General features: G+C 49.3%; 1 protein-coding gene across 2 annotated transcripts in view; it reads right to left on the bottom strand.

The window, feature by feature from the left end:
• Positions 1-24,331, bottom strand: part of PIGK (phosphatidylinositol glycan anchor biosynthesis class K) — an 80,108-nt gene that overhangs the window by 41,312 nt on the left and 14,465 nt on the right. For both annotated transcript variants that reach the window (XR_011171119.1, XM_069102220.1), the window contains exons 4-9: positions 14,477-14,612; positions 12,930-13,041; positions 11,095-11,191; positions 9,473-9,590; positions 9,255-9,365; positions 4,010-4,182 (exon numbers count right to left, since the gene is read on the bottom strand). Coding sequence is in view for 1 of the 2 variants with exons in the window: in XM_069102220.1 (XP_068958321.1) it covers positions 4,010-4,182; positions 9,255-9,365; positions 9,473-9,590; positions 11,095-11,191; positions 12,930-13,041; positions 14,477-14,612 (747 nt within the window). In the remaining variant the exon portion in view is untranslated. The remainder of the gene's footprint in view (positions 1-4,009; positions 4,183-9,254; positions 9,366-9,472; positions 9,591-11,094; positions 11,192-12,929; positions 13,042-14,476; positions 14,613-24,331) is intronic.

Genomic DNA, 24,331 nt, shown 5'->3' on the forward strand with positions numbered 1-24,331 from the left:
GGGATAATGGTTACAATGGAGGGGAAGAACAGGAAGGCAAAATGGAATGGGTCAACCTTATTCCTATTGAATCTGGCTTGAGGAGGGAGGGAAATACACACTAAATAGGGGATCTCACCCTCCAGGAGAGTAGGGGGGGAAAGGGAAGAAAGGGGGGATGATGGAAGGGAGGGCAGGCTGGGGGGGAGGGAAGTTGGAAGCACCCACTTTTAAATAGGCACAGGATCAAAGTAGATAATAGAACAAGTGGGGGGTGGGATAGGAGGAAGGGAAATATAGTCAGTCTTTCACAATATATCCATTATGGAAATGTTTTGCATAACTACACATGTACAACCTATACTGAACTGCTTATCTTCCCAGTAAGGGAGGGGGACAAGGGAGGAAGGGAATGAATCTGGAATTTAAAGTTTTAAAATCAAATGTTTAAATATATATACCTATATACACACTGTTATTAATACTATTTTACATGTAATGGGAAATAAGATATACAGGCATTGGGGCATAGAGATACACCATGCCCCACTGGAAAAGTCGAAAGGGGTATGGGAGAAAATTTGGGAGAGAACAGATTGGAGGAGGAGATATCCTGTGGGACTGCTATTTTGGGGTGGGGGGTAGGGGAAAAACGAGAAAATTTGTAACTCAAAATCTATCAGAAATGAATAATGTAAATCATAAGTTAATAAAGCATTTGAAAAATGGAAAAAAAAACCTGTGGGGGAAGGAATCCCCACAAAAACAAAAAGGACCAAAGTAAATGTGTGTGAAAAGCAAATACTGTCACACATGGTATTGATTTGTAACCAGAGGAGGCATAATGGGCCATTTTTTAATTTGCTGGAGAGTAATGGGAAAAAAAATCATTAATGGCAAAGCATTAAATACCCACTCAGTTCTGAAAGAGCCTAAGACAGGTCATTTTCAGAAAGGATAGCAACGCAAAATAGCAACAGCACAAGAGTGCGAGGGGAGGGTCTGCTGGGGCATGATGGGAATCTGTGACACCCCTCCCTGCCCCCACATTCTGCCAACTACATCTAAGCCCAGGACACGCAGACCAAGAAAATGGTCTCCCTAGTCTCTTACTCAGCACACCACAATGGGATCCAGAATCTGCTCACACGATTATTTTATTTTCCGTTGTCCTACTGACATTTCAAAGAGTGGTGATGGGAAGGGAAAAGCAGATTATCTAAAATGACCATCCCAAGTGAGAGAAAAGCTGTAAGGACTCATGTTGAAGTGTGCAGGAGGAGCCCTGAAGGCCCACCCAGCCCAGACCCAAAGGTGACTGGACCCACGTCATCAATGGCTGTCCAGCCTTAGCCAGACGAACACTTCCGGGGATGTTCTCACTGTCCAGAAGGGCTTCCTCACTCCAAATCACCAGGAACACACACCCTCTCATCATAAATTCACCCCAGTTTCCTTCCACAGCTCCCCAAAATGCTTTCAGTGACTGGCATGCCACAATGCCCACAGACAGCTTCTCTCTCCCTGCAGAATGCGCACTCCCTCCAAGGGTCTAGCCAGCACCAAGCACACAGCAGACACCGAATAACTGCTTAATGACTAGTGTACCAAAGGGCCAGCGGTCTCCGTTACCGAGGAACCAACAGAAGCTGGGGGCTCACCTGGCTCCCCACCATCTGGACTCCAGATGCCCCCCAGTCTTGTCTCATGCTCACTCCCCTTGCACAGGCTCTGCCTTCCCCACGCCAACTGTCCCCCAAGCTCAGGTCTCCTCCTCCCAACATGCATCTACACAGGCCGAGCCCCTCGCCTGGCACGCCACCCCCCACTCATCCCCACCCTCGAGTCCTGGTCTTATCCAGTGATTGGCACAGGGGCCCCCTCTCCACAAGCCCTTCCCTGATCCCCGCTGTCTGTATTAAACTCATCTGTGTACATGAAGTGGCCTCCTGGTACAAGCTGAGCGCCCTGAGAACAAGGGCCGTTGGGTATCTGCCTTGGTAAGCCCCGAGCCCAGCCTAGAGCCCTGCACAAAGCAGACAGGCACTGAAGGTCTGCTGAACAGAACCAAGTTAGAAATGGTGAGGACGCCAACGGCAGCAGTAACAGGCGTCAGGACATGAAACTGTCTCATGACGCTGGGTCCGTCAGACTGCTCTCCAGCCCCTCCTGAGAATCTAAGGGGTGTGCATGCCTTAAAGGCAGTCACGGGACCGTTCATGGGGCCACACGAATAAGGAGATGATAATCTGCAAGGATCCCAGGAAAGGATGAATGTGGTGAGCAGAGAGAGCACTGAAAAGACGTCTCACTTTGAACACTTGGGGGTGCAAAGACTCCTCCCTGGCACCAGCCCAGAATGCTGATCATGCTTGGTCTGGGTCTGGGTCCCAAGCTAACATCACTCCACTTCTGCGAGCACCCGGCTCCTCTGGGTCTCCTGAAAAAGCGCAGGGTAAAAGGCACACACCACTGGCCCGCAGCCTCCCAGGCGCCTGGGAGAAGGGGCAAACGCTCGGGGACAGCAGCAGGTGGCCTTTCTCTGCTCCGGTCATTCAATGGGAATTTAAACCAGTCCCGGCAAAGGCACAGCAACTGCAAGGCTCAGTCACTACATCAGCACGCACCTCTGCAGCCTCAAAGGAGCAAAGGGGACGTCCGGTCCACAAGGCCAGGGCTGTGACCTGCGCTCCTCCTGACCGCACAAAATCTACTTCTCAGAACACGCAGCTGCAGGGAAGAGAAAAGCCAGAGCTTGACGCCGGGCATTCAGAAGGTGGAACAGGGTGGGCCTGGAGTCCCTAAGAACGGTAATGGGGACCGCAGAGGAACGAGGCTGAGAGAAGACTCGGACAGCGCTGGACACGCTCAGAGCCCTCTTTAAAGAGCTGTCTTCACCCCACAATCTCACACTTTTCCTCAGGGTAAAAAGGCGTTAGGAGGAGGCATCAGACACACAGCAGAAGCTCAATGGTGAATCAACCATGGTTTTAGCACATTGGCTGTTTCCAACTCCTACATAAACCCTTTGCCTTTAAGATACCATAGTAACAATGAAAAAATTAAATTCCAAGGAATTGGAAGCCTGGAAAATAAACCTCATCATCTTGTCAGTCACTCAATGGTTACCAAGGGGCCCTGAGTGCCAAACCCAAAGGCCTTTGCCCGTCCTCTCGTGCAGGGGCCTCTCTCCTCTCTCCCAAGCCCAGCCCATCTGCCTCACTCATACTCACTTCCCTTGCACAAACTCTACGTCACACACAGGATCCCTGGGCAGCGGCCTGACCGCTCCTTCTCCGTCTCCTCTGCTGGCCTGTCACCCGCATCTTGTGCTCCCTGAGGGCAGGGGTGGCCCAGAGCTCTGAGCAGGTGCCTCTGCACCCTCTACAGCCTTCCAGGCACCAGTGAATTTCAGTGTCTTCCTCCTCCCTGATCTACACTCATGTAGCCCCACCCCTCAGAGCACCCCTGGAAGCTTCCACCTGTTTGACCCAGAGACTCCTCAAACTCACCCTTGCTGTCCTTGCCCCAAACCCACCCCTCTTCACCACCACCTCCGGCCTGCCCAGGCTCTCAAATCTGGGGTCCCCTCTGACTCCTCCCCCCACCTTAATCTCATCGTTTCTACCCCCATGACTCATCTTTGCACCAGGGGCCAGATCACCCCCACCTCCATCTCTCAGAAACTTCCTTCAAAGCTCGTGGTTAAGCCCCATCTTCACCCCCACAGGAGGTCCTGTTCAATGCCCCGAGCGGCAAGAGCTCTCCAACTGGCCTCAGGCCCTCCCCAGCTCCTGGCTGTCTCCGTCCATCTATCTGTCTGTCTCCGTCCATCTATCTGTCTGTCTGTCTCTAGTGCTTAGAAGAGTCCTTGGACATGGCAGGCAATTAAGAATCTGCTGAATGGACCTGAGTCAAGCCACCTGTTTTCTTCTTATGTATAACAGCTGTCTCTTCGAGGCTACCAGAAAGAAAATCTACAAGCTGAAGCTGAAACGTGCTTTATTCGTAAACAGGAGAAGACAAATACCTGTATCCCAGTGCGCTCAAATCAGGCTTCAGAGAAACCGTCTCTGTGGTGATCTCCACTTTCCTCACACTTCCAAAGAAATCGGTTATTAACACATTTTGAGGATTTCTCTGAAAAAGATCCGTCCGATGTCCAGGAGTCGAAACACACAAACTTTTGGGACACACCTGAAACTGCAAGACAAAGAAGCACTAAGTACCACCACAGTCAGTCACCGCGCCGTCTCAGCGCCCACCAACGGCCTCTCTAGGCATTTTTTTCCACAAACCACATGACTGTACCGGCAGCCCCACAAGCACCCCCAGGACGGCTGCTGGCACAGGCTCTGAGATCTGTTTTATTAGGAAAGAAAGCTGGTTAAGGGGTCAGGGGCCGACCCGGGAAAGGTTTGGGGGGGGGGGGGATGTCAGCCCCCTGAACTTCAGAGAAAATAAAGACCAGCAGACAGGGCCCTGAGTGCCTGGGTCAGCTACGAACTTTACAGGCCTCCCAGGATGGAGAGTCTTTACATCTGAGCAGGCAGGAGCTCTCAACCCAGGCCACTCAGAATCTCGACCAGGGTATCACAAGGTCCATCTCATAAGCAGCCCCCAAAGCATGTATAAGCTCCTCAGAGCCAGAAGGCATCACAGCCTGACTCGGGCCTAATTAGAAACTAGCAAAAGGTGTGAAAGCCCCCCCTAAGCAAGCTCCCCTTAAAGGAAGATCTTAAATCCCATTAACATGACAAAGACGCAGGGAACTGCCCAAGCTGGCATGGGGGCCACTCACTCCATCCATCTCCCACCCTCAGAGTCCTCCCTCCTCCCTTGGCACTGACTCACTCTCCTGCTTCAAGGATCTCCTCACACTGGCGCCGCTGGGCCATGGACATGGGGATGTCTGTGGCACTGGGCCTCACACCAAGAATGCAGTGACTCCTGGAAATGGTTACCAGGGTCATGGCGACCAACTCCCCAGCTCAGAAGACCACAGAAGCAACTCTCCCTGGCCTTTCTTTTCCGTTTACATTAGGTTTCCAAGTCTACCCGCGTCCACATTCTTACCAAAGCATCCTATTCCTGGCCAAGAACACATCATTTCCAAGTTCCAGGCAAGTGTCCAGAAATGCAGATCCCAGTCGGCTACATCTTAACCGGGCCTTTCACTTCCCAAATTTGCTTCTCCCCTCCAAAGCCCATGAGACAGACCCCCCTGAAGAAAGGACCACAGCGTCACCGTCAGGACAACGGCTCCTAAGTTGTTCAGTGTCCACCGCCAAGACGCTCTCCTCCTTGGCAATGCTTTCTCGGTGCCCTGGGCACTGGCCTGCTGCTCCTGCTGGCATCTGCCCCACCTTCTACGAGAGGAACCCCAAGTCCTCCCCGGCTGCCTTTAGCTGACTCCATATGCCGGGACCTGGCCACTTACACGCCGGCTCTCCCATTAGACTGGGCTCCTCCGGCACCTTTCTCCAGATCCCTATTGCCTAGAACAGTGCTGGGCACACAGTAAGGGCTTAATCAATGCTTACAGACTGACTGGCCAGAAGTCCATAGCAGACAGCAGGTCTGACAAGGCCTGGGAGAGTACAGGCCTCCAGCAGTGCTTTCTCTCATGGCGATCCGACTGATGCTGCCCCCAACTGTCAAAGGCTACACCATGCCAACAACATCTGGGTGCTGGCACTCCTGGTTCCTGGGCACCAAGCGTGCCAAGTGTTAAGAAGCAACAAACCCTCACCTTTGCAGAATTCACCACTTGTAAGAGCTGGGGGGGGGGGCCTTCAGTCAGTGAAGGGGGACATCTGGGGCCCTGAGTCGGGCATGAGAAGCCTGGCAGGCAGAGAGGCGGCTGGGATGCCTCTCTCAGAAACCACAGGGCATCACTGGGGCTTACCAAGCGTCCTCCCACAAGCTGGTACTGATGCAGAGACTACGACGGGGACCTTGGCTCCCTCACTTCTAATACTTGCTGTGAAAAGGAAAGGCTCTCAGTACTCACTGCCAACACAAAGGTATTTTTTCCCACTTAACGGATGTTTTTTACCCCAATTACATTTAAGATAGTTTTCAACATTCATTTTCTAAGATTCTGAGTCCCAGATGCTTCTCCCTCCCCCTGCCCAGGACAGCATGGAATCTGTCATTATGTATGACATTGTATGACATTATGTATGATATTGTATCAATACAGTATATACAATATACAGTATGGGCTGTCATGGACAATCATGGTATTTCCACATTTGTCACCAAACAGGTCTTTATTTCTGAATGAAAAGCCAACACATTGGATTTCTCTATTTTGCTTTTTCTCCAATCAAAAAAGACAGAAAAACACTAGCTTTTCTGGTGATCAAGTCTCATGTCCCAACATCACTCTCTGGATCAGTCCTCTAGAATGTAGCCTAAAGAGGCTCCACCCTGCCTCAGCTACCTCCGCCACTTCCCCAGGCGTGATCACCAACAACCCTGAACAGCTGCTGTGGCCACGCCTCTGGGGCTCTGCCTTGGCATGGGCCCTCTAAAACGCACTTCAGCCTCCGCGGGCAGGGTCACCACGACCTTCTATTTCTTTATGCTAACTCTTATCTAGCTGGAGCCTTTCTGATCAGGCAGGCTGAGCCAAGTACACACAGAGTGCTTAATAAATGCCAGCCCCTCCCGACTACACCAACCTTTGCCTAGGGCATCCCCCGCCACTCTTCAGTTACAGCAACACTAATTTTCATTACCCTTCTGGAAGAACTCAACCAGCTCCAAACACAGAGTATTTGTACCCACTGAGCCCTGAAGAAGTCACAGCTCAACAGGACAGCGAAATGTCCAATGCTGCATTTCAATTACATTAACCCAAGCAACCACTTCCTGGGTCCCCGCTACGCAGTGAGGCACGGTGTGTGTGCACACACGTCTCTAGCGCCTCTGAAAATGCACGAGCATGTGCATGTGTGTAGGTATATATGTGTACATGGATGTACACGTGTGTACAGGTGTATGTAGAGGTCAACTGCTCTCCTAGACCAAAACCGTCAATGAATTTCAAAGCTGCCTTTGCCCCGAAGCCTTCCCAAGCCAGTCATAGGGATTTCCTCGTGGAAGCCCGGGTCCCAAAGCCAGCTCTCCCCAAGATAAAGTCACACAAATTCTCTTTTAGGAATGTCACTTCACTGAAATTAATTTTTAAATTGTCAGAACAATTATAGCACATGTTTAAGGGCAGAAAAACACAGAGAGAGCTCAAAGAAAACCCGAGCGTTCCAAGGTTCCAAGAGAGTACACAAGCTCCTACACGATCAGAACCAAAGCATGGGAAGACTGCTCTTAGCATCTGTCCAAGCCATAGGCCCTTCTTCCCAAAGCCACGCTGAGGGAAGCGTGACCGGGCAGTGACTGTGCTGAGAAAAGAGCTGGCGAAGGGACACCAGCCAGGTCGGGCTGCGTGGAGAGAGGCGGTCAGAGCAGCGTCCAGAAGGAAGGAGGCAGAGCGGGGTCCGCTCTGGGTACCATGGGCCTCCTGATAGTCTAGCAAGTGTGTGAGACAATACTGAGAAGGGAGAGAGGCCTGCAGGGCACCAGTTAAAGAAAGGAACAGCTAACTGGGGATATTCAGCCGGCAAGAGAGAAGACCTGGGTGGCGGACACTCAGCTGTCGGGTATCTGAAGGGCTCTCGTGACGGCCTTGCTTAGAAAGGAGCCCAACAGGCAGAGGGGGCAGCAGGGCAAGGTCAGGCCTGCTCTAGGACAAACTTCCTAAGGAGCGGGACAGCCAAGATGGATGCATGAGGACCTTCTTCTACCATGGCCATTCTCCCTCTCCTACACCACTTCCCTCAAGGCTCTCCATTTCTTCCCAATGCCTGTGTAACAAACAGCACATCACTCCCCTGCTCAAAGACCATCAGGCTTCTCCACAGGCGAACTACAAACCCCATCTTCCCTGCCCAGGCTCCAGGCCACATGTGCTCGGGTTGCAAGGAGATCACAGAGGGAACTGCAATCCGAGATGTCAGTAAAGGCCTCCGTGGGCCTCCTATCCAACCCCCTGACTCACGCAGGAGTCCATTCACAAAGGCTGGCACAAGCATGAATACCTCTTCTCTTTTTTTCCCCATATCCAAGGAACAAACCAACATGGTGGCAACGAAAGACACAATGGGATGGACAAGTAACATGACCGGGAGCCTGTGGACCCTGACAGATGGGGAAGGTCTTCTAGGTCCCTGAAGCAAGTGAAATGATTCCAACAGCCACAAAGCGCCTCCCCTCGGGACAGCAGGTGCCAGGCGCAGGGCAGACGTACCGGAGGTGTGGCTCCTAGGCCCGGAGGCGGGACCCCCACACAGAGCTCACGATCTAGACTGAGTGCCAGGGGACGTCCGAGGGGAAATGGCGACGGGTCACCTCCATTCTCGGTGCGGTCCTCAGAGGAGGAGACATCTGAGTGCGGTTTCCAAGGGCCGCTGTGATCTCCACAGGGGCTTCAGGAGCAGCCTCGTCAAAAGCCAAATGGGCTGCGGCCTCCCAGCTACAAGGTTCTGGACAGATCTCTGGGAGAGCCAAGTGGGACGCCCCAGTCCATGAACACGACACAGTGGCAAAGGGCTTCATTCTGAGGCAGATTACCGTAAAGGGAACCTTCCCCTTCCCTTCACTTGGGCCTGCAGCATGGTCCCCGTGCCGTAAGAAATGAGGCCTCCAGAGAGAGAAGCGGTGCATCCGGCAGCACGAACAGCAGTGAGGGAGGCCACGAAAGCCCCGTGACCATGAGAAGAGACACGAGAAGAAGTGGAAGACAACGGGCAAGCAACCCTGGAAACCGCATCACTTCTTCCATAGCTCAGCTACTTTTGCTAAACTTTTTCTGTTTTTCTAAAATTCTGTTCTAAGGAAAAGAAAGAGGGCTGTATCTGGTCCTGTAGGTGATGCTAAAATAAGATATCCACATTGCTTTAGACAAAAAACATAATTTTTCTAAAGAGAGAGCTTCCTCTGAGTTTAAGGGGCAATGCCAAACAGTCCCATTCCATCGGGTTCCACCCCCACCTTTCCTGAAATATGTCCACTTCCCGTAAAATACACCTGAAGAGACGGGGCCGACAGAAGGTCCGGTCAGACCTGGGGGAGAGCTCATCTGGAGGCCGCGGCACGGGCCACCAACACACAGGACAATGATCAGTATCGAGAGCGCTGAGAACCACAACCACAGCACATCTGTGCAGACCCCCCGGAGATTATCACAGACTGTAAGAGGACAGACTCACAAGATCATTCATGTTGGCCTGGCTCGCCGGATGAATTTCCTCCAAAAACTCCAAGACATAAAATGTGTATCTGTCCATAAGGTGGACTCCGATGGCAAGGTCGGGCTGGTGCTGCGACAAAGGAAAGAAAGAGAAACGTGAGCAGGCCCCCGCTGCCTGGATGGCGGCACAAAGCCAGCCGCAGTCACGGCGTCACCACAACGGGAACAGCTACTCACTGAGAGGGAGTCTTCTCCCACTTGGCTACTGGCGAGCGCCATGACATTGGGGGAGTAGAAGCGCTCATACATGGATGCCCCTTGACAAGTATCGATAATAAACAGCATCTCGTGGTAGCTGAAAGACAAGAAGAGGCGGTGACGGGGCAGGCAGAAGACCACTTCCTTGTCCACCCAATCATTTAATTGCCTAAAGATTCTGCGGCTTTCATTCTTAGGGAGATTTGGGAAAGGGTTCAACGCAAGCCCAAGTCCCAGGGGCCTTCCCCCTCTGTATAGAACACTGGCTGATCAAAGTGTTACTTCTCTGGCTAATTTCCCTTTCCTGCCAAGACTCTGGAGTCAATCAACACTTATTAAGCACCGACTGTGTGCCAGCTAGGCATACAGAGAAAGGCAACAGACAGTCCCTGCCCTGGTGGGAGGGAGGATGATCTGAGGCACAGAAAGATGACTTTCTGGAGACGCCCATGGCCAGGAGCATTCCCTGGTGCCCCCCTTTGAAGGGGCCGTCCACCCTCCATCCTCTCCTGCCCACTCCTGATGATTCTGCACCACCACCGCCCTCCCCAAAGAGTTAACATTTACTTGGCGACTTTAAGATGCAAGCATTTCACAAGCCAGTCGCTGCATCTTGGCCTGCCTCAGTATAATCATCTGTTCAATGGAGATCATAACAGCATCTACCTCCCACGGTGGTTGTGAAGACAAAAATGAGACAGTATTTGTGAAGTGTAAATCTGCTCTACAAACTTTAAAGTACTTGTATTTAGTCAATCGCCCTAGGCTCCCCAGCCACAGAGTTTTACCCTCAGTGACTCCCTATGGCCTTACCAAGTTGGGCACATGCAGCTACCACCAACAGCTGCCCAGAGTCTAGGGCCCTGAATCCCAGCCCTCCCTCCCCTGACCACAGCCATCATTCCACCATCACTTGCCATCTCCTGGCCCATTCCCTCTCCCCAGGCCTTTGCTCACAGCAGCTCTCATGACTAGAGTGAACGCCTCACTCCATCACTCTCCATATATTAAAATGTTTCCCTTACTTGAAGATCTAATGTGGACCTTGAATTCCCTGCCCTGGAACTTCCCAGAGCCCTGGGAAGGATCTTCCCTTCAGATTATTTCTAATCTGTGTTCTTATTATTATTGAAATGTCTTGTCTCCCCCCACTCCTGCCATGGAGCTGAACTGCAAGAGGACCAGGGCAGCCTCACTGAGCCAGCATCAGAGCTTCCTGAAGAAAGCAGGCTCAACACAAACTCAACACACACTGACTCAAGTTAACTAAAAACTCACCCCCCCCCATCCCAGCAGGACACGGCCTAACTGAGGACAGAGGGCACAAGCTCAGCCTCACTGAGCCAGCATCAGAGCTTCCTGAAGAAAGCAGGCTCAACACAAACTCAACACACACTGACTCAAGTTAACTAAAAACTCACCCCCCCCCATCCCAGCAGGACACGGCCTAACTGAGGACAGAGGGCACAAGCTCAGCCTCACCATCGCTACTGACCTGGGGCGAGCCCTCTCCCTCCTCACTGACTACACCCTCACAGCTCTGGCTCTGCGTCCCTAGGACGTCTGCCCAACTGATCTTAGGAAAATAAGTGACCTCTTACCGTCTCTTCTGCCACATCTGTTCAAATGCATCGGCAAGTTCAACATTGGTGATTTCCTCAGAGTCCTGGAATTTCAAGAACCCATTGCCCCCATGGCCTTGTGGGAAAAGAAAAAAGAGTAAATTAGTGGGCGGATGTATATGTGTGTGCACGTGCACATGTGTAGTTTTTATGTTTTACTAACAAGGAATTCACAGCCATCACAAGACACTCTTCTACGAAAAATCAATGGGCTTTCAGGTGTCATTTTTACCCCCTAAAATAGTTAACTCTGTGAGAGGTGAACTGGATTTTAAAATTTTCATTGAGAAGGGAATCAAGATGGAGGAGTAAATTATGAATTTCAGATCCCAAAATCCTGGAGCTATCTTACTGCCAATAACACTCAATGTAAAGGAAACATGCCAAACAAGCAATAAAAAAAATGTGCACCAAACCCTCTTCTCTCACTGAGCCCCATGCCCACATCAGAAAGGACTTCCATGGGCAGGGCAGTACAGGACAGCCCAAAAGATCAACGGACAGCCAAGTTCTAGGAAAGATGTATACCTGGGAAGAAGAGAGGAAAGAGCTGTCTCTCTAGCTTCTACTCTGTGCCAGGCACTGGGCATGTTACAAACATCACCTCAATAATGATGTCTAAAAGACTATCCCCAGAAGGTGGAGAGGCCTTGAGACAGCACTACAGGCCCCAGGCCTAAAGAGTGGGTGGCAGGCAGTGAGGCAGGAAGGGCATGATCATCCTCTGTGGCCTTGTCACATAAAAGAAGGACTGGACGAGCTCAGCTGCTTTCCAAGGGCAAAGCCCAGAACAGTGAGGAAGACCTAAGACTTGGCTGGTGCTGAAACGGGCCATGTCGGGAGGACATGGGCTCCCTGGCCCTCAGGTGCCAGCAAAGGCTGGCTGCCATTTGTCCAGTGTCACAGAAGAGACTGTGGCCAGGGCTGGCTTGACCCTCACAGCTCCTGAGGCTCCATCTGGTTCTAAGAGGCTGCCATTCTGCCTTCCCAGCAGAGGCCACCATCTAGGCCAATCCAGCCAACTGAGGATGGCACAGGCCACCAACAGGGCCAAGGCCCCTAGGAGCTGAACGGACAGTCTTGTTTTTGCTGAAAACATCCCCATCCAGGATATCTCTAGCCATCAAATAGCCCCCAACTCCATAGGACCAAAGGTGTTCATTCCCACCACATGGGCATCATCTCTTCCTTCAAGGAATAACCCTCAGAAAGAACTACTGCTTGTCCCATCCGCTGGAGTGGGTGCCTGACGCATCCCAGGAGGCTGACAGAACAGGACAGAGACCAGCAGATCACACTGTGCTAATACAAGCCATGCTCTGGCCTGAAAAGTCCTTGAGGAATATGTCAAAATCATTCACTGCCCAGTGTGCTTCCTGCAAGTTCTAAAGTCTGGATAACGAGCTGACTTAACATAAAGCCGATCTTACATCCCAGCAATGTCATACTGAACGAGGGGACAAGAAGGCATCCAAGAGACGGGCCGGCTCAAGTGCTCAGCCCCTACGGCTGAGCCAACGTGGACAAACATCAGGGAGATTCTGCTTCACGTTCTGTTGTGGGGGTCACTGCTCCCGGCAAGCTTATGAAAACTAAAAGCACAAAATGGAAAAGAACCCACCCCAGCTCAGGGACGGGCAGTGACATAACTATGCACACACACACTGCCATGGGACACAATGACGTGACGGCAAATTGTCAGTACAAATGTACCTATTCTTTAAGTCATTTTCTCTTCTACTAAGATTCTTGCCCTAAGAGTTCAAAGATACTCAGCACAATCAAGTCGAACCCACCGAAAATCCTTCACTTACCCGTCATATATATAAGGATATTGCTTCTATCATCAGAAAGAAGACGCTTGGATCGAGGAGTGCTAGGTGGGACTCTCCCTGTTAACACACGCAAAAAATTCTCCACAGTCACCTGAAAAAAATATAAATCGGCCCATTTCTAGCTCTGGAGAAGAGGCCTCATGAATGCTCCTCCCCCCTGCTTCTCTACATTACTGTTCCATAATATGATGACATTTACAGCTCCTGAGATTATCACCGAAAAACTTACTGTGGAAAGATGCCTTCTTTCTTACTGTAGTAACTTAAGATAAAGCCATTTAAACACCTGCATCACCGTATGATGAATAAAAACTGTGAAATCATTCATCCTGAGCCTGAAGGCACTTTGGGTCACCGTGGAGAAATGGATCAAGCCAATCTCATTACCTGAACCATGTGAAAAAGGCAGTGGGTGCTTTAAGAAATGCCTCCTCACATAACCCCACGTCTAAAAGGCCAGACCTTTCCAGGGCATGTGGGCGTGAGGGGGTGGCTGCTAAGGGAAGGGACTGCTAAGGACGCATTACCACATAAGGAGCCAACAGAGAGGGTGAAGAGTCACTAAGGTCTCTGAGTACTAACCAAAGGGACCAGAAACAGGGAAGGGAGGAGAGGAGGGTCAGGCACCGAAGGAAAAGCCACGGCTTCAGTTTGGGAAGTACCAGCTGGAGGTCCTACAGCACATTCACTGGGGATGGGCTGTGGGAACCAGGCCACATGGACATGCTTCACAAAGGCCCTGAAGGACACAGTCAATACTCATTTCCAGTCTAGAAGGGGTATAATCTGCATGGCTGAAAGGCATTCTCATGAAAGGAAAGTCATGGATCCTTGAAAGGCTCTATTCTGAACCAGAAATCCTACAGAAAGTAGAAAGGCCTCTGGTCTATATGTGAATGAAATACACTACTGCCGGGTCAGAGACCTGGACTCTATAACCAGGCACGTGCTGTCAGGCTAAGAGCTGAACATCCAAGGACCACAGCGGCTCCAGAATCCCCATCTCTACTCTATGAACCTTCCCTGTATCGTCCCTTTTTCTTTGCAGCTAAACGATGCTTTTGAGTAAATAGCTTCCCTTGCATCAAGAATTAATCATTTCGGAATACAGATAAAGATATACACACATATACTGCTTAGTATAACAAAATATTAGAAAAATACTAGCTGACTGGTGTCCTTTTAAAGAGGGCAGCAGGTACCCAGAGTCCTTAAAACTCAGGGGAAGTAAAATGCATTTGGTTTCAACATTTGAATTGATTATTTTCATTATAAGTTCATTAAATATGCACAGAAAATAACTTCAAGCTAATATGATAATAAATTTTGATCCACTGTGCTTGTGCCCCTGGCCATGAAACAAAGAAGACAGTAAAGCCCCGCTATGTGCAGCAGAGGAAGAGAACACCGTGCTGCCCAACTGGTACGGAGTCAAAAACTTAGAACACGTGAAAAACCATCTAAATGTGCTGCTCACTAGCTGCACTATAAAATGCAGAAACGTGCTTCCAGATGAAGCCACTTACCTCATAGCTCCTATAATCGACTTCCACATCATCCCCGTAAACATTCAGTTCCATGTTTTTGTGACTAAACACGGTCGCTGGCTTAGGATTTCTGGGGTTACATGCCATGTCATCAGCAAGCATCAGCACGATGTGACTGGAAGAAACAAAAAGAATTCTAACTCACATCCCACTGGAGAAAAACGATGTAAAGCCAGCTTTATCAGCAAGGAAGAACAACTAAATTCATCGCTGTCCGAATGAAGAGTCGCTCAAGAAATTAGAATACGTGTTCAAGGCCATCCCAACTATCTTTACTTTTCTTATACCGCGTGGGTTTAAAAAAGAAATGAAGTCTCCACAGTCACTGAAAGCAGAAGGAGTTAGTTTCTTTATATTTTAATTATTTTTCTCAACTAGACAAAGTTCTACTTTTAATACAGGAAAAGGCACTACAATGTGAGTGTCTAGCTTCCCTTATGAAAAGCTTTCAATTTAACTTATTACAGACTTATGTCTAACTTTATCATGAAAATCACCACAAAAATAATATTTACTTAGAAACTGCTTTCCAACCATTCCTTAGAACTTTCTTTGATAATGGGGATTTTACAAAGCAGGACAGTAAAACTGTCAAGTACAATGTGTATATAAAAGGGAAGACAGATGTACTCATCATTACAATGGGGCAGATTCCTGAAAATACTATTTAGGTACACAGCACTGTCAATTTTTAGAAAATACTTCATTATAATTTCATTGAATTTCTAGTCCTAGAATTTGAAGACTTGCATAAAGTCCTTCATTTCCTGAACCCTCAGTTTGAGAAAAAGTCACCAATTCCAGGCTGGAACACCAAGGCTCCACAATCCATTCCGTGACAAGGTACTAACATTCTGCTGGGGGCAGGAGCCCAGGCCAGCCAACGGGGTGAACCAAGGCACCTGCCTTGGTGAGCTATCTGGGGAAAGCACAAAATACACAGAAGATACTGAGAATCGAACAAAAAGCAGATGACAGGTTCATTAGAGTGGGGCACAGAAGAGCGGGGCAGGGGAAGAGTTCACAAAGTGGGAAGAAATCTGAAAACTTACAGAGGATACAACACTTCAAACTTTTTTGTTGTGGATCATGAATTTCAACAAAAGCAGAGTGAACAGCAGCAACTACGATCACTCTGTCCAGAGGTTTAACCAAAGTAAACTTCGGCCAAAGCCCAGAGACCAAAGAGACTAGAAGGTGAAGATCTGATGAAGCCACCAAAGGCCTCAAGTGGAACATAAGCTCATCTATAAAGTGCTAAGAAAAAAGAGGGTGGGCGATTACAGTCAGTTAAACTCCGGAAGCAGAGAAAAGCAACAGAGAGGAAAACCCGGTTAAAGAAAACTCGGCAAGTTATCACTCAGTCCCCGGTGAAGACCTAGTCAGCGCAGGGCAACCCAAGGCCATCACGTTTGACATGGAAGGACCACCAAGAAAAAAGGAAAAGCTTCTCCGATGGCTGGTGGAGCAGTGAACGGGTCCATCCATTCTAAAGAGCAACTGGGAATGAAGCCCAAAGGGCTATGAAATCAGGCGCTCTCTTTGACCCAGCCATGCCACCAACGGGCGATACCCCAAGGAGATCCAAGAAAGAGCAAAGGGCCCATATGGAAGAAAATATTCATAGCAGCTCTGTTTGTGCTGGCAAAGAACTGGCAGCTGAAGGAGTGTCCATCACATGGGGAACGATGAAGCGAGCTATGGTATACAATTGTGATGGAATATTACTGAGCTATAAGAAACAACAGGCAGCAAAGCTTCAGAAAAAGCTGGGAAGACTTCGGGGAACTGATGCAAAGGGAAGTGAGAGGAACCAGGGCACTGCACACAGTTAGAGCGATACTGTGCAATCATCAACTGCGAAAAATGCAGCTACTCTGATGAAGACAATGATCTAAGACAATTCCAAGATCCATAATGAAAACTTCTCTCCACCTCCACAGTGAACAGATGGATTCTGCATGCAGAATAAAGCAGGCTTTTTTCACTCTTTATTTTTCTTGCCTTTTTTTCTTTTTGCAATATGGCTAATGTGGACACATGCCTTGCATCAATGTCATATCGCTTGCCTTCTCAACACGTGCTGGAGGGAAGGAAAGAACTTATAACTCAAAACTTAATAAAAGAATGTAAAAAAAAAAAGTCTGAATATGGGAAAAGCTGAGAGATGACAGCAAATGTGTGTGTTGAGAGGAGACCCATGCTGGCAGCAGCAGTATTCTGAGAGTACTGAGGGGCTGGCCATGGAGAGGAGCTAAAGGAAGGGAAAATACCAAAGGCGTGGAAAACGTGTCAGACTTTATTAATACCCCCCAACAAAAACAAGTGATCATCGATAACTGCCACCCTCTGTGCTCACCCACTTCCCCAAAGTCCTAGTGAGTATCACCTCTCCCTGAAGGGAAGGCATCCTCAATGAGAGTGCCCATGAGGCGCACGCAGGGTTTCACAAGTAATATTCATCAACAGACCACATCTTTACCAGCCCTCTCTGCACTGAAAGGCAGCTGAAAGCACGAGATAATTTCCGTGCTACTGTCTATTCTTGGTTGATGACTAAAAAGCACTGGATTCTATCAAATAAAACGCCACCTTAGATAATCCCCTCAAGTTTCCTATGCACTAACCTGACATTGTTTAAAATTTAGACGATTCATTAATCCAGGTATTATTGGTCCAAGTGAACTAAAGAATCCACAGAAGAGAGTCACCACCCTAGTAAAAGGCCTCAGATGAGGGAAGGGAGACATCCCAAATGCAGGAGGAAAGATGCCAGGGGAGGAGAATGGCCACCTTCTGTGTCCCAAACGACCATCACATGGAAAAGGGCGAAGGCCTGCTGTGACTGGCCAGTGAGTAGGCAGGACTTGCTGCGGTGGGGAGAAGCCTCAGAAGAAACTTGGGCTCAAGATGGCAGAATTTCCTAATGACGAGAAGTGCCCCAAAGCCAAACAGGCTGCACAGTTACTGCCGGGGGTACTTCAGAAGGGACATGCCCACTAACATCCCTCCCTCTGAAATGCCGTCTTGGGGAGTATGGAGAGAAGGGGCATCCGAGACCGGAGAGGCCATCCAGGGATGCAATGCCTTAAAAACAACCCAAGAGTAAGAGAGCTAAGACAGCAAGCCAAAGAAGATTCTGGAGGGCACAGAGCTTCAAAACTTCAGCTGACTCAAAGTCAAGAGTAATTCTCATCACTAACAGATAATAAACACCAGTGGGCTTGAAACAGGACAACTGCTCAATCATTCAAGCACGCAACTAGGCTGCCCAGAGAATCAATTAATGAAGCATGTGTGATTAGCTTCAAGAAGAAAATGTTCCACTGCATATGTTCAAGATACATTAAAGTTCAAAAATGAAACATTATGATTTTCTCGAAAACTGGAAAGATTTCTATTTTGAAACAAGAACTGCCAAATTCAAAGATCATCTCTTCAGCTGTTTCTGACTCATACTGACAAAGGGATAAAAAGTTAGCCTTTCATAATGAAGAGCATATCTTCACCTTTATATAATGAATCTGCTTATATTGGAGCATGAATTCTCAAAGAAGGGCAATTAAACTGACCCTGACATTAAAACATCAAGAAGGGACCGGTGTGGTCCCTTTCCGACAGACGCTTCAATCTCCATTCTGGCCAGCGCCTCGAAATGGAATGAAGGCCCTTCTCACGGGGTGCTAAATGAGGTCTCCATTATCTGTAACATACTTTCCTCACTCCTTTTTCCACCAAACTACCAGCATCACATTTAGCCAGATAACACAGGAAGATATGATAAAGAAAGAAGGCTTTAGATTCTGACCAAAAATACATGTACTGCACATGCAGAACAAGGCTTAACCTGGGCTCTAATCACATTTTCATGTGACTGAACTCTCCAAGGGTCCCAGTCAAGTAAATGGGGCAGGAAACCACATCGCTGCAAGCAGTTCACTCCAATCAGACCCATATCCTTGGCCTCAACACCAAACTAACCAATTAAGTAACAGCCAATCACTGAAAAAGATGTACAGACTGTTGAGACATTTGGAGATTAAGAGGGCTGCCAAGAAATTAAGTTTACAAAGACAAATAATAGCGCATTGAACACAGTATAATTTTTTTGGCATTAAAGTGTTTTGGGTAGGTATGTGTGGAGTCATTCTAAAGTAATGCAAATTATGGATAATTACAAGTTCACCCTGGCCCCTATACATATAGCTGGGAGTTGCTTTTTTTCAGTCAATTGATGTTAATTACTAACTCATTCCAGCTGAGATGCTGGTAAATCTGTAACAACAAGCTGTCTGAAAAATAAAATAAAAACAAGACCAGTTGTAAATTTAAGCTGCGTTAGTAACATCTTCTCCATCACTTTCTTAAGTTTCAGCACTCACCAAAACAAGCAGCCAAGCCCGATCTGCAGAGAGGCATAAACGGCCCATTTAACCAGCAGCTCTCACGGGCACACAGCACGTTATCAAACTGCCAAGGAGAGTTTTCCAAGGTTGCTTTCGTTTGTCTCAGCTTCGAAAGAAAAGGGAATTGATTTTCCAAAGAAACCCAAGCTATGAAGACAGAATTCTTAAGATGAACGTTTGGCAATTTCCATTGTGGTCTGACTCTTTTTTTCCTTCCTGAATACAATGGCGATCACCCATGGAAACGCTCTAGACCCACTTTAGAAACTTGGAGACAGAATCTTCTAACTTATTTACAAATCTTAAAATGAACAGTTTCAAGGAATTTTAAGCCATTTGTTTAAAATACAAAATGCAGTATCTTCCAATCAACTGATACGCGCCAGGATGGAAGGAAGAGGCCGAGGTTGGCCTCCGTCCATCTGGGCCTGGGCGTCTTGGTGAGGATCTTAGTCTGCACCCACATTGGTGCCTCCCAGTCCGTACCTGGGGCCACTACCCACCTTCCACAGGAAGCCGCTCCTACCCCCTGCAGTCTGGCGCCCTCCCTCTCCCATACGGATGCCATTCACTGCGTCCTGGCTGCGGCTGGCTGGCACAGAGCTGTGGGCTCCCTGAACGCAGGGACCATGGCCTGTATCCGGATCACTTAGAACAGGGCCTCCCACTGACCAACTGACCAGTCACTGGGCAGGGGTAATCAAAGATCTTCATAAATCACATTACTCTCATTAAAATAACCGTTATTAATGTTTACGGAAAGTGCTGACACCAGGAACTGATTTGAATGTCTACACACACAGTTCTTCCTTCCACACTGCAGGCTCTCCCCATAGTGGTTCTGATATGTCATGAGTCAGCACGAGAAATTAAATGGGAATTCTGAGGGAGTCTTGTGGAAGCTGCAGACAACACAGGGCCGAAGACCAAGCGCTTAACCCCCAGATTCCACATTTCAAAAATTCAGACTTCCTCTCTGGTACAAAGGGAAGGCCAAACAGCTTGACACAGATTTTGCAGATCGAGGGGGCACCACCCACCTCCCCCCATGATGCAGAAGGGATAACTGGAATTTACACAGATTTTGCAGATCGAGGGGGCACCACCCACCTCCCCCCATGATGCAGAAGGGATAACTGGAATTTATTCCACCTTTACCTCACCCCTGCACAGGTATCTGAAAATAAACACGCTCACATTAGAGGCTGACCTCGAAAACGTCCTGCACCCCCAGGGCACCTCCTGGACTGGGAGGTCACAGGAACAGGAATGGCTACGCATGGCAGAACAGTAACCCTGGTGATGACAATTAGCCCAATAAGGGAGGCATTTCTATGGAGCCTGAAGGCCTGCCAAACACCTGACAACAGCCTGAGAGGGAGGGGCTGCTACTGTTCTCATTTCACAGGTGGCCACAGAGGAAGTGACTCATCCAGGGCCCCAGAGCTGGTAAGTGTCTGAGACCAGACTGGAACTCAGGCCTTCCTGGATCCAGGCCCAGGGCTCTATCCACTGGGTCACTCCGCTCCTGTGAACAGGGCCAAAAGCCAATGCATCTCCAGTGCAAAGGAGAGTGCACAATTCTTGGTGACAGACACTTCCCAAAGAACAGATGTTCTCCCAGGGATGAGTGCCTGCCAAGAAGGAAGGGCCCCAGTGAGCAGGGTGGCCGGCCCAAGGACCACCCCCACTGCCGCCTGCCCTCTCACTGAAACCCAGGAGGTGCCCAGAGCAGGGCAGCGAAGCCAGCGGCTCCTTGCAGATGGAGCAGCAACAAAAGCTATCTGCAGGGGGCCCAGCGCCAGCCTTCTCCGGATCCCCGGGCACACCGAGCATAAGGGAAGGACTCAGGGCATGCCTGCAGACAGACTGGCCCAAGAAGGCATCAGCACCGATGGCACCTACTAACCAGGGCCTCACCACAACCCTGGGAGGGAGGGCAGTTAGGCAGCCCATTTTATAGAGGAAGAAAGTGCCAGGACGTGTGTGAGGCCGGATTTGAAGCCAGGCCTTCCTGACTCGATGTCTCCTCACTGCTCTTGTAATGTGAGGAGACTGAACCAAATGCATCCCAAGTACTAATCTAGGTCCGATGGGATCACTCTGAGTCCCTGCCCGCGCAGCCCGAGCACCATGCGTGGCACACACCAGGGGCTGAAGAACACTGGCTGGGGAACTGATGTTGCCTCCTGACCCAGGGCCTTGTGGTCTATTAAAAGCAATTGCACATGAGAGGAGACCTTCAGAATGACAAGAAAACTGTGACTGGTGGAAACTTTAGGGAAATGTAAACTCCTACCCAGGAGAGGCTTCTGTCTTCCATCCCTAGATCAGGCTGCTTGAGGCGGGCACACTGGGAGCTGCTCTGGTCCCCCGCTTCCTGCCACTGCCACCCTCGAGAGCATCTTGGGGCCCCAGCCTGTCTCACTGGGGCAGTCAGCCAGCAGGGCAGGATCTCTCTCTTTTTGAGTCCAGTCCCCTGGCTGCCCTCCGCTTAAAGACCTGGGATCATGTCCACACCTCTCACCCTACAAAGGAACAGAATGGAGGCCCCAAAAGAAAGAAAGAGAACTGTAGCAGCAAGCACCCCGGTGTCCTCAGGGTTTGCTGCCAGCACAGGTTCTTGGATCTGCTTTGATAAAGGAACACAACTCAAAATGGGTTAACAAGCTTACTTTAATCAGTCAGACATATATCGTTTACCTTGTTCAGGGGAAAAAGGTCAGCACCCCGAACTTCAAAGTATACAGGCAGAATTATCAAGACAGAAACAGATCAAGTAGACAGATTTCCAAACTGTCCAACCATTACATCCATACCCAGTCAACATCTGGGTTTCCACATCTGGGTTTTTTCAAAGCCAGGGGGCTCAGGACAACAGCTTCCCAGAATACAGATCAAATCACAGAACACTTCTCAAAGTGAGCCCCCAAAAGAAAGCCTCACATCAGGCTTATATAGCCTTCTCCTGGCTCAGAGAATGTAACAACCTTCTGGACCCACTGGCCAATCAAGAAGTATCTACTGAAAAACAAGCCTCCCACCCCAGGCTCCAGGTGCACTTTAGCCTAGGGGCAGGGAAGATCTTCCAAATTTGCATTTCCATTACAAGGACTTGGCCAAGGCCCTCCCCAGCCTCACAGGCCGGTGCAGGAGGTCAGATCTGAAATAACTGAGGACCCATCAGCATGGGAACAGAAATCAGAGGCCTCCCAGGAAGGATTCAGCATCTCTCCTTGGCTTACTAGGCCTCTGTTCTTAACTTGACATGATCACAGGGGACAAATACCTATAAAGAATCGACTATATGTAACACACAGCCCCTTACCCCTGTGCCCAGGTTCCCTATGGCTATTTTGAGCAAACAATCATGTAAATCACTGCCCATACCCCAAACCAGGAGACCCTCTACTAGACCACCCAAGTGGCCCTCCCATGAAAGCAGAGAGATCAGGCTCAAGGTCTCTCTGGAGGCATCTGTGCCAATCCCTTCCTCTGAAGGAGAAGGAAACTGGCTCCCATGTGGAACCCAAGCCTTGGGACTCCGCCCACCTCCCCATGAGAACCAAGGACTAGAGTGATCCTCTGCTTTAGACACAAATGGCTGCAGTCTCCTACACAGGGTGTAACAGTAACGGAATTTAAAGATCCCCTGGATTGGCTTGGTTTTCACATTGAGTGTTGAAACCCAGAGCTTGTGAATCCCACTTGTGGGATGGACTTGTTGATGTGAAGAGAGGGCTGAACTGGGAGGAGCTGGTGCCATGGGCTTAGAGAAGCCCCGAGCAGAGAAAGGCAGAAGAACTTTTGGAAGCAGCATCATGGAGGCAGAGAAACAGAGAGAGAGAGAGGATTGCTGAGGGCCGGTTGGAACTGCCCATGAGTTTGAGAGCTGCCAAGGATTGAGGAGACATGGCTGTGATGCTGGTATTTTGTCTGTTTTGATGTTGTTTTGCCAGATTCATCCGCTGGTGAAGAACAGTGCTGTTGTTGCAGAGGTCCTGGACCCCTGCTGTTGATTCAGAAGCCCTGAAGGAGGATTTTCTTGTTGTATGTTTACAGAAATCCTGGAGGAGGGTCTTGCTGATGTTTTCAGGGGTCCTGAGAGTGTTCTGCAGGCAGAGAGTGAATTGATGAGGACACTAGCAGTGCATCTTGTGGCCTTGTTAAGCTTTGTCTCCCCAGGACCTGAGACTGCTGAGAACTCGGGTCAAGATGAAGAAAAGACCTCTCCTTGGGTACTGAATGCTGTGATGATATCCTAACCTGGCTGTAGCTCAGGGGTAGATGGCCTCTGTGCTCTCCACTGCCCCTCTTGAGAAGGTGCTTGGCATTAATTGATGATAACTGTAATTCAGTTGTGATCCGGGGGTGGGAAACTTGACTTTTTGTGCTCTGTGAGCAACCAAATGAATATACTTTGTTTATGATTGGAAACTAATCTTAATCTCCGTTTGAGAAGAGAGATTTTGTGGTTGACTAAATGTACCTCCCAGGGGTGGAATACTACTTGGAAATTATTTAATCACTCTTGGTGAATGCCATACTTTGATTTTCTCTGTTCTGTGAACATTTTGCCTTAATTTGTCACTGAATAAAATGGAGAGTTACTATGCTGGTATTCTGAACCTTGGAAGTTGCCTTTGCTTGGCATTACACGGAGCTAGGGAACCTACAGCCTCAAGGCCACACGTGACCCTCTTGGGCCTCAGGAGCAGCCCTTTGACCAAATCCAAACTTCACAGAACAAATCCCCTTAATAAAAAGATATGTTCTGTAAAGCCTGAACTCAGCTGCACCTGAGGACCTAGAAGGCCCCATGTGACCTCAAGGCCGCAGTTCCCCACCCCAGCCTATACCTTCCCAGGCTCGGAAACAGGAGATAAACCTTCCAGTGAACACCTCCAAGAGGTGGAGAAACCGTCCCTCAGCTTGTCAATGGAGCACAATTGAGAATGGCCTGTGGGTCCGCTGGATCCCTGGCTCCCCAGGGATGCAGCATCTTAAGCAATCTGCCCAACCTGGTCAGGTGGGCCTCTCCTAATTTCTCTCAGCTCGACTCCAAAGCGCCCAGGATTCTGCCAGGGACTATGGGTTCAAGGCTACACCTATGGCACCAATCCAGACTCTGTCCTCCTTCCCCCAATGCCATCTCTGCTCTCATCACAAGAGCCCGCTTCTCAGGAGTCTTCTGGGCTCACCTGCCCCAAAATTCCATCTGCCTTCTCTTACTGTCTGTACTTCTCTGCCCCGGCTCTCCTTTCCAATCAGATTCTTCTTTTTCCAACTCGAACCCCCCGACCCAATGCCTCCATCCAGGCACAAGGCAGGGAAGGGAGTGCTGGGCTTCCTTCAAGGACTGGCAGCGCCTGCCACCCCCGTGTGATAGTAATGGCAATTAAAGATTCCCCTGTATTGGCTTGGTTTT

Source organism: Petaurus breviceps, unplaced genomic scaffold, assembly GCF_028583685.1.
Source record: "Petaurus breviceps papuanus isolate PSGF00001 unplaced genomic scaffold, PetGlider_PUasm1.0 545, whole genome shotgun sequence".
Classification (NCBI taxonomy): domain Eukaryota; kingdom Metazoa; phylum Chordata; class Mammalia; order Diprotodontia; family Petauridae; genus Petaurus; species Petaurus breviceps.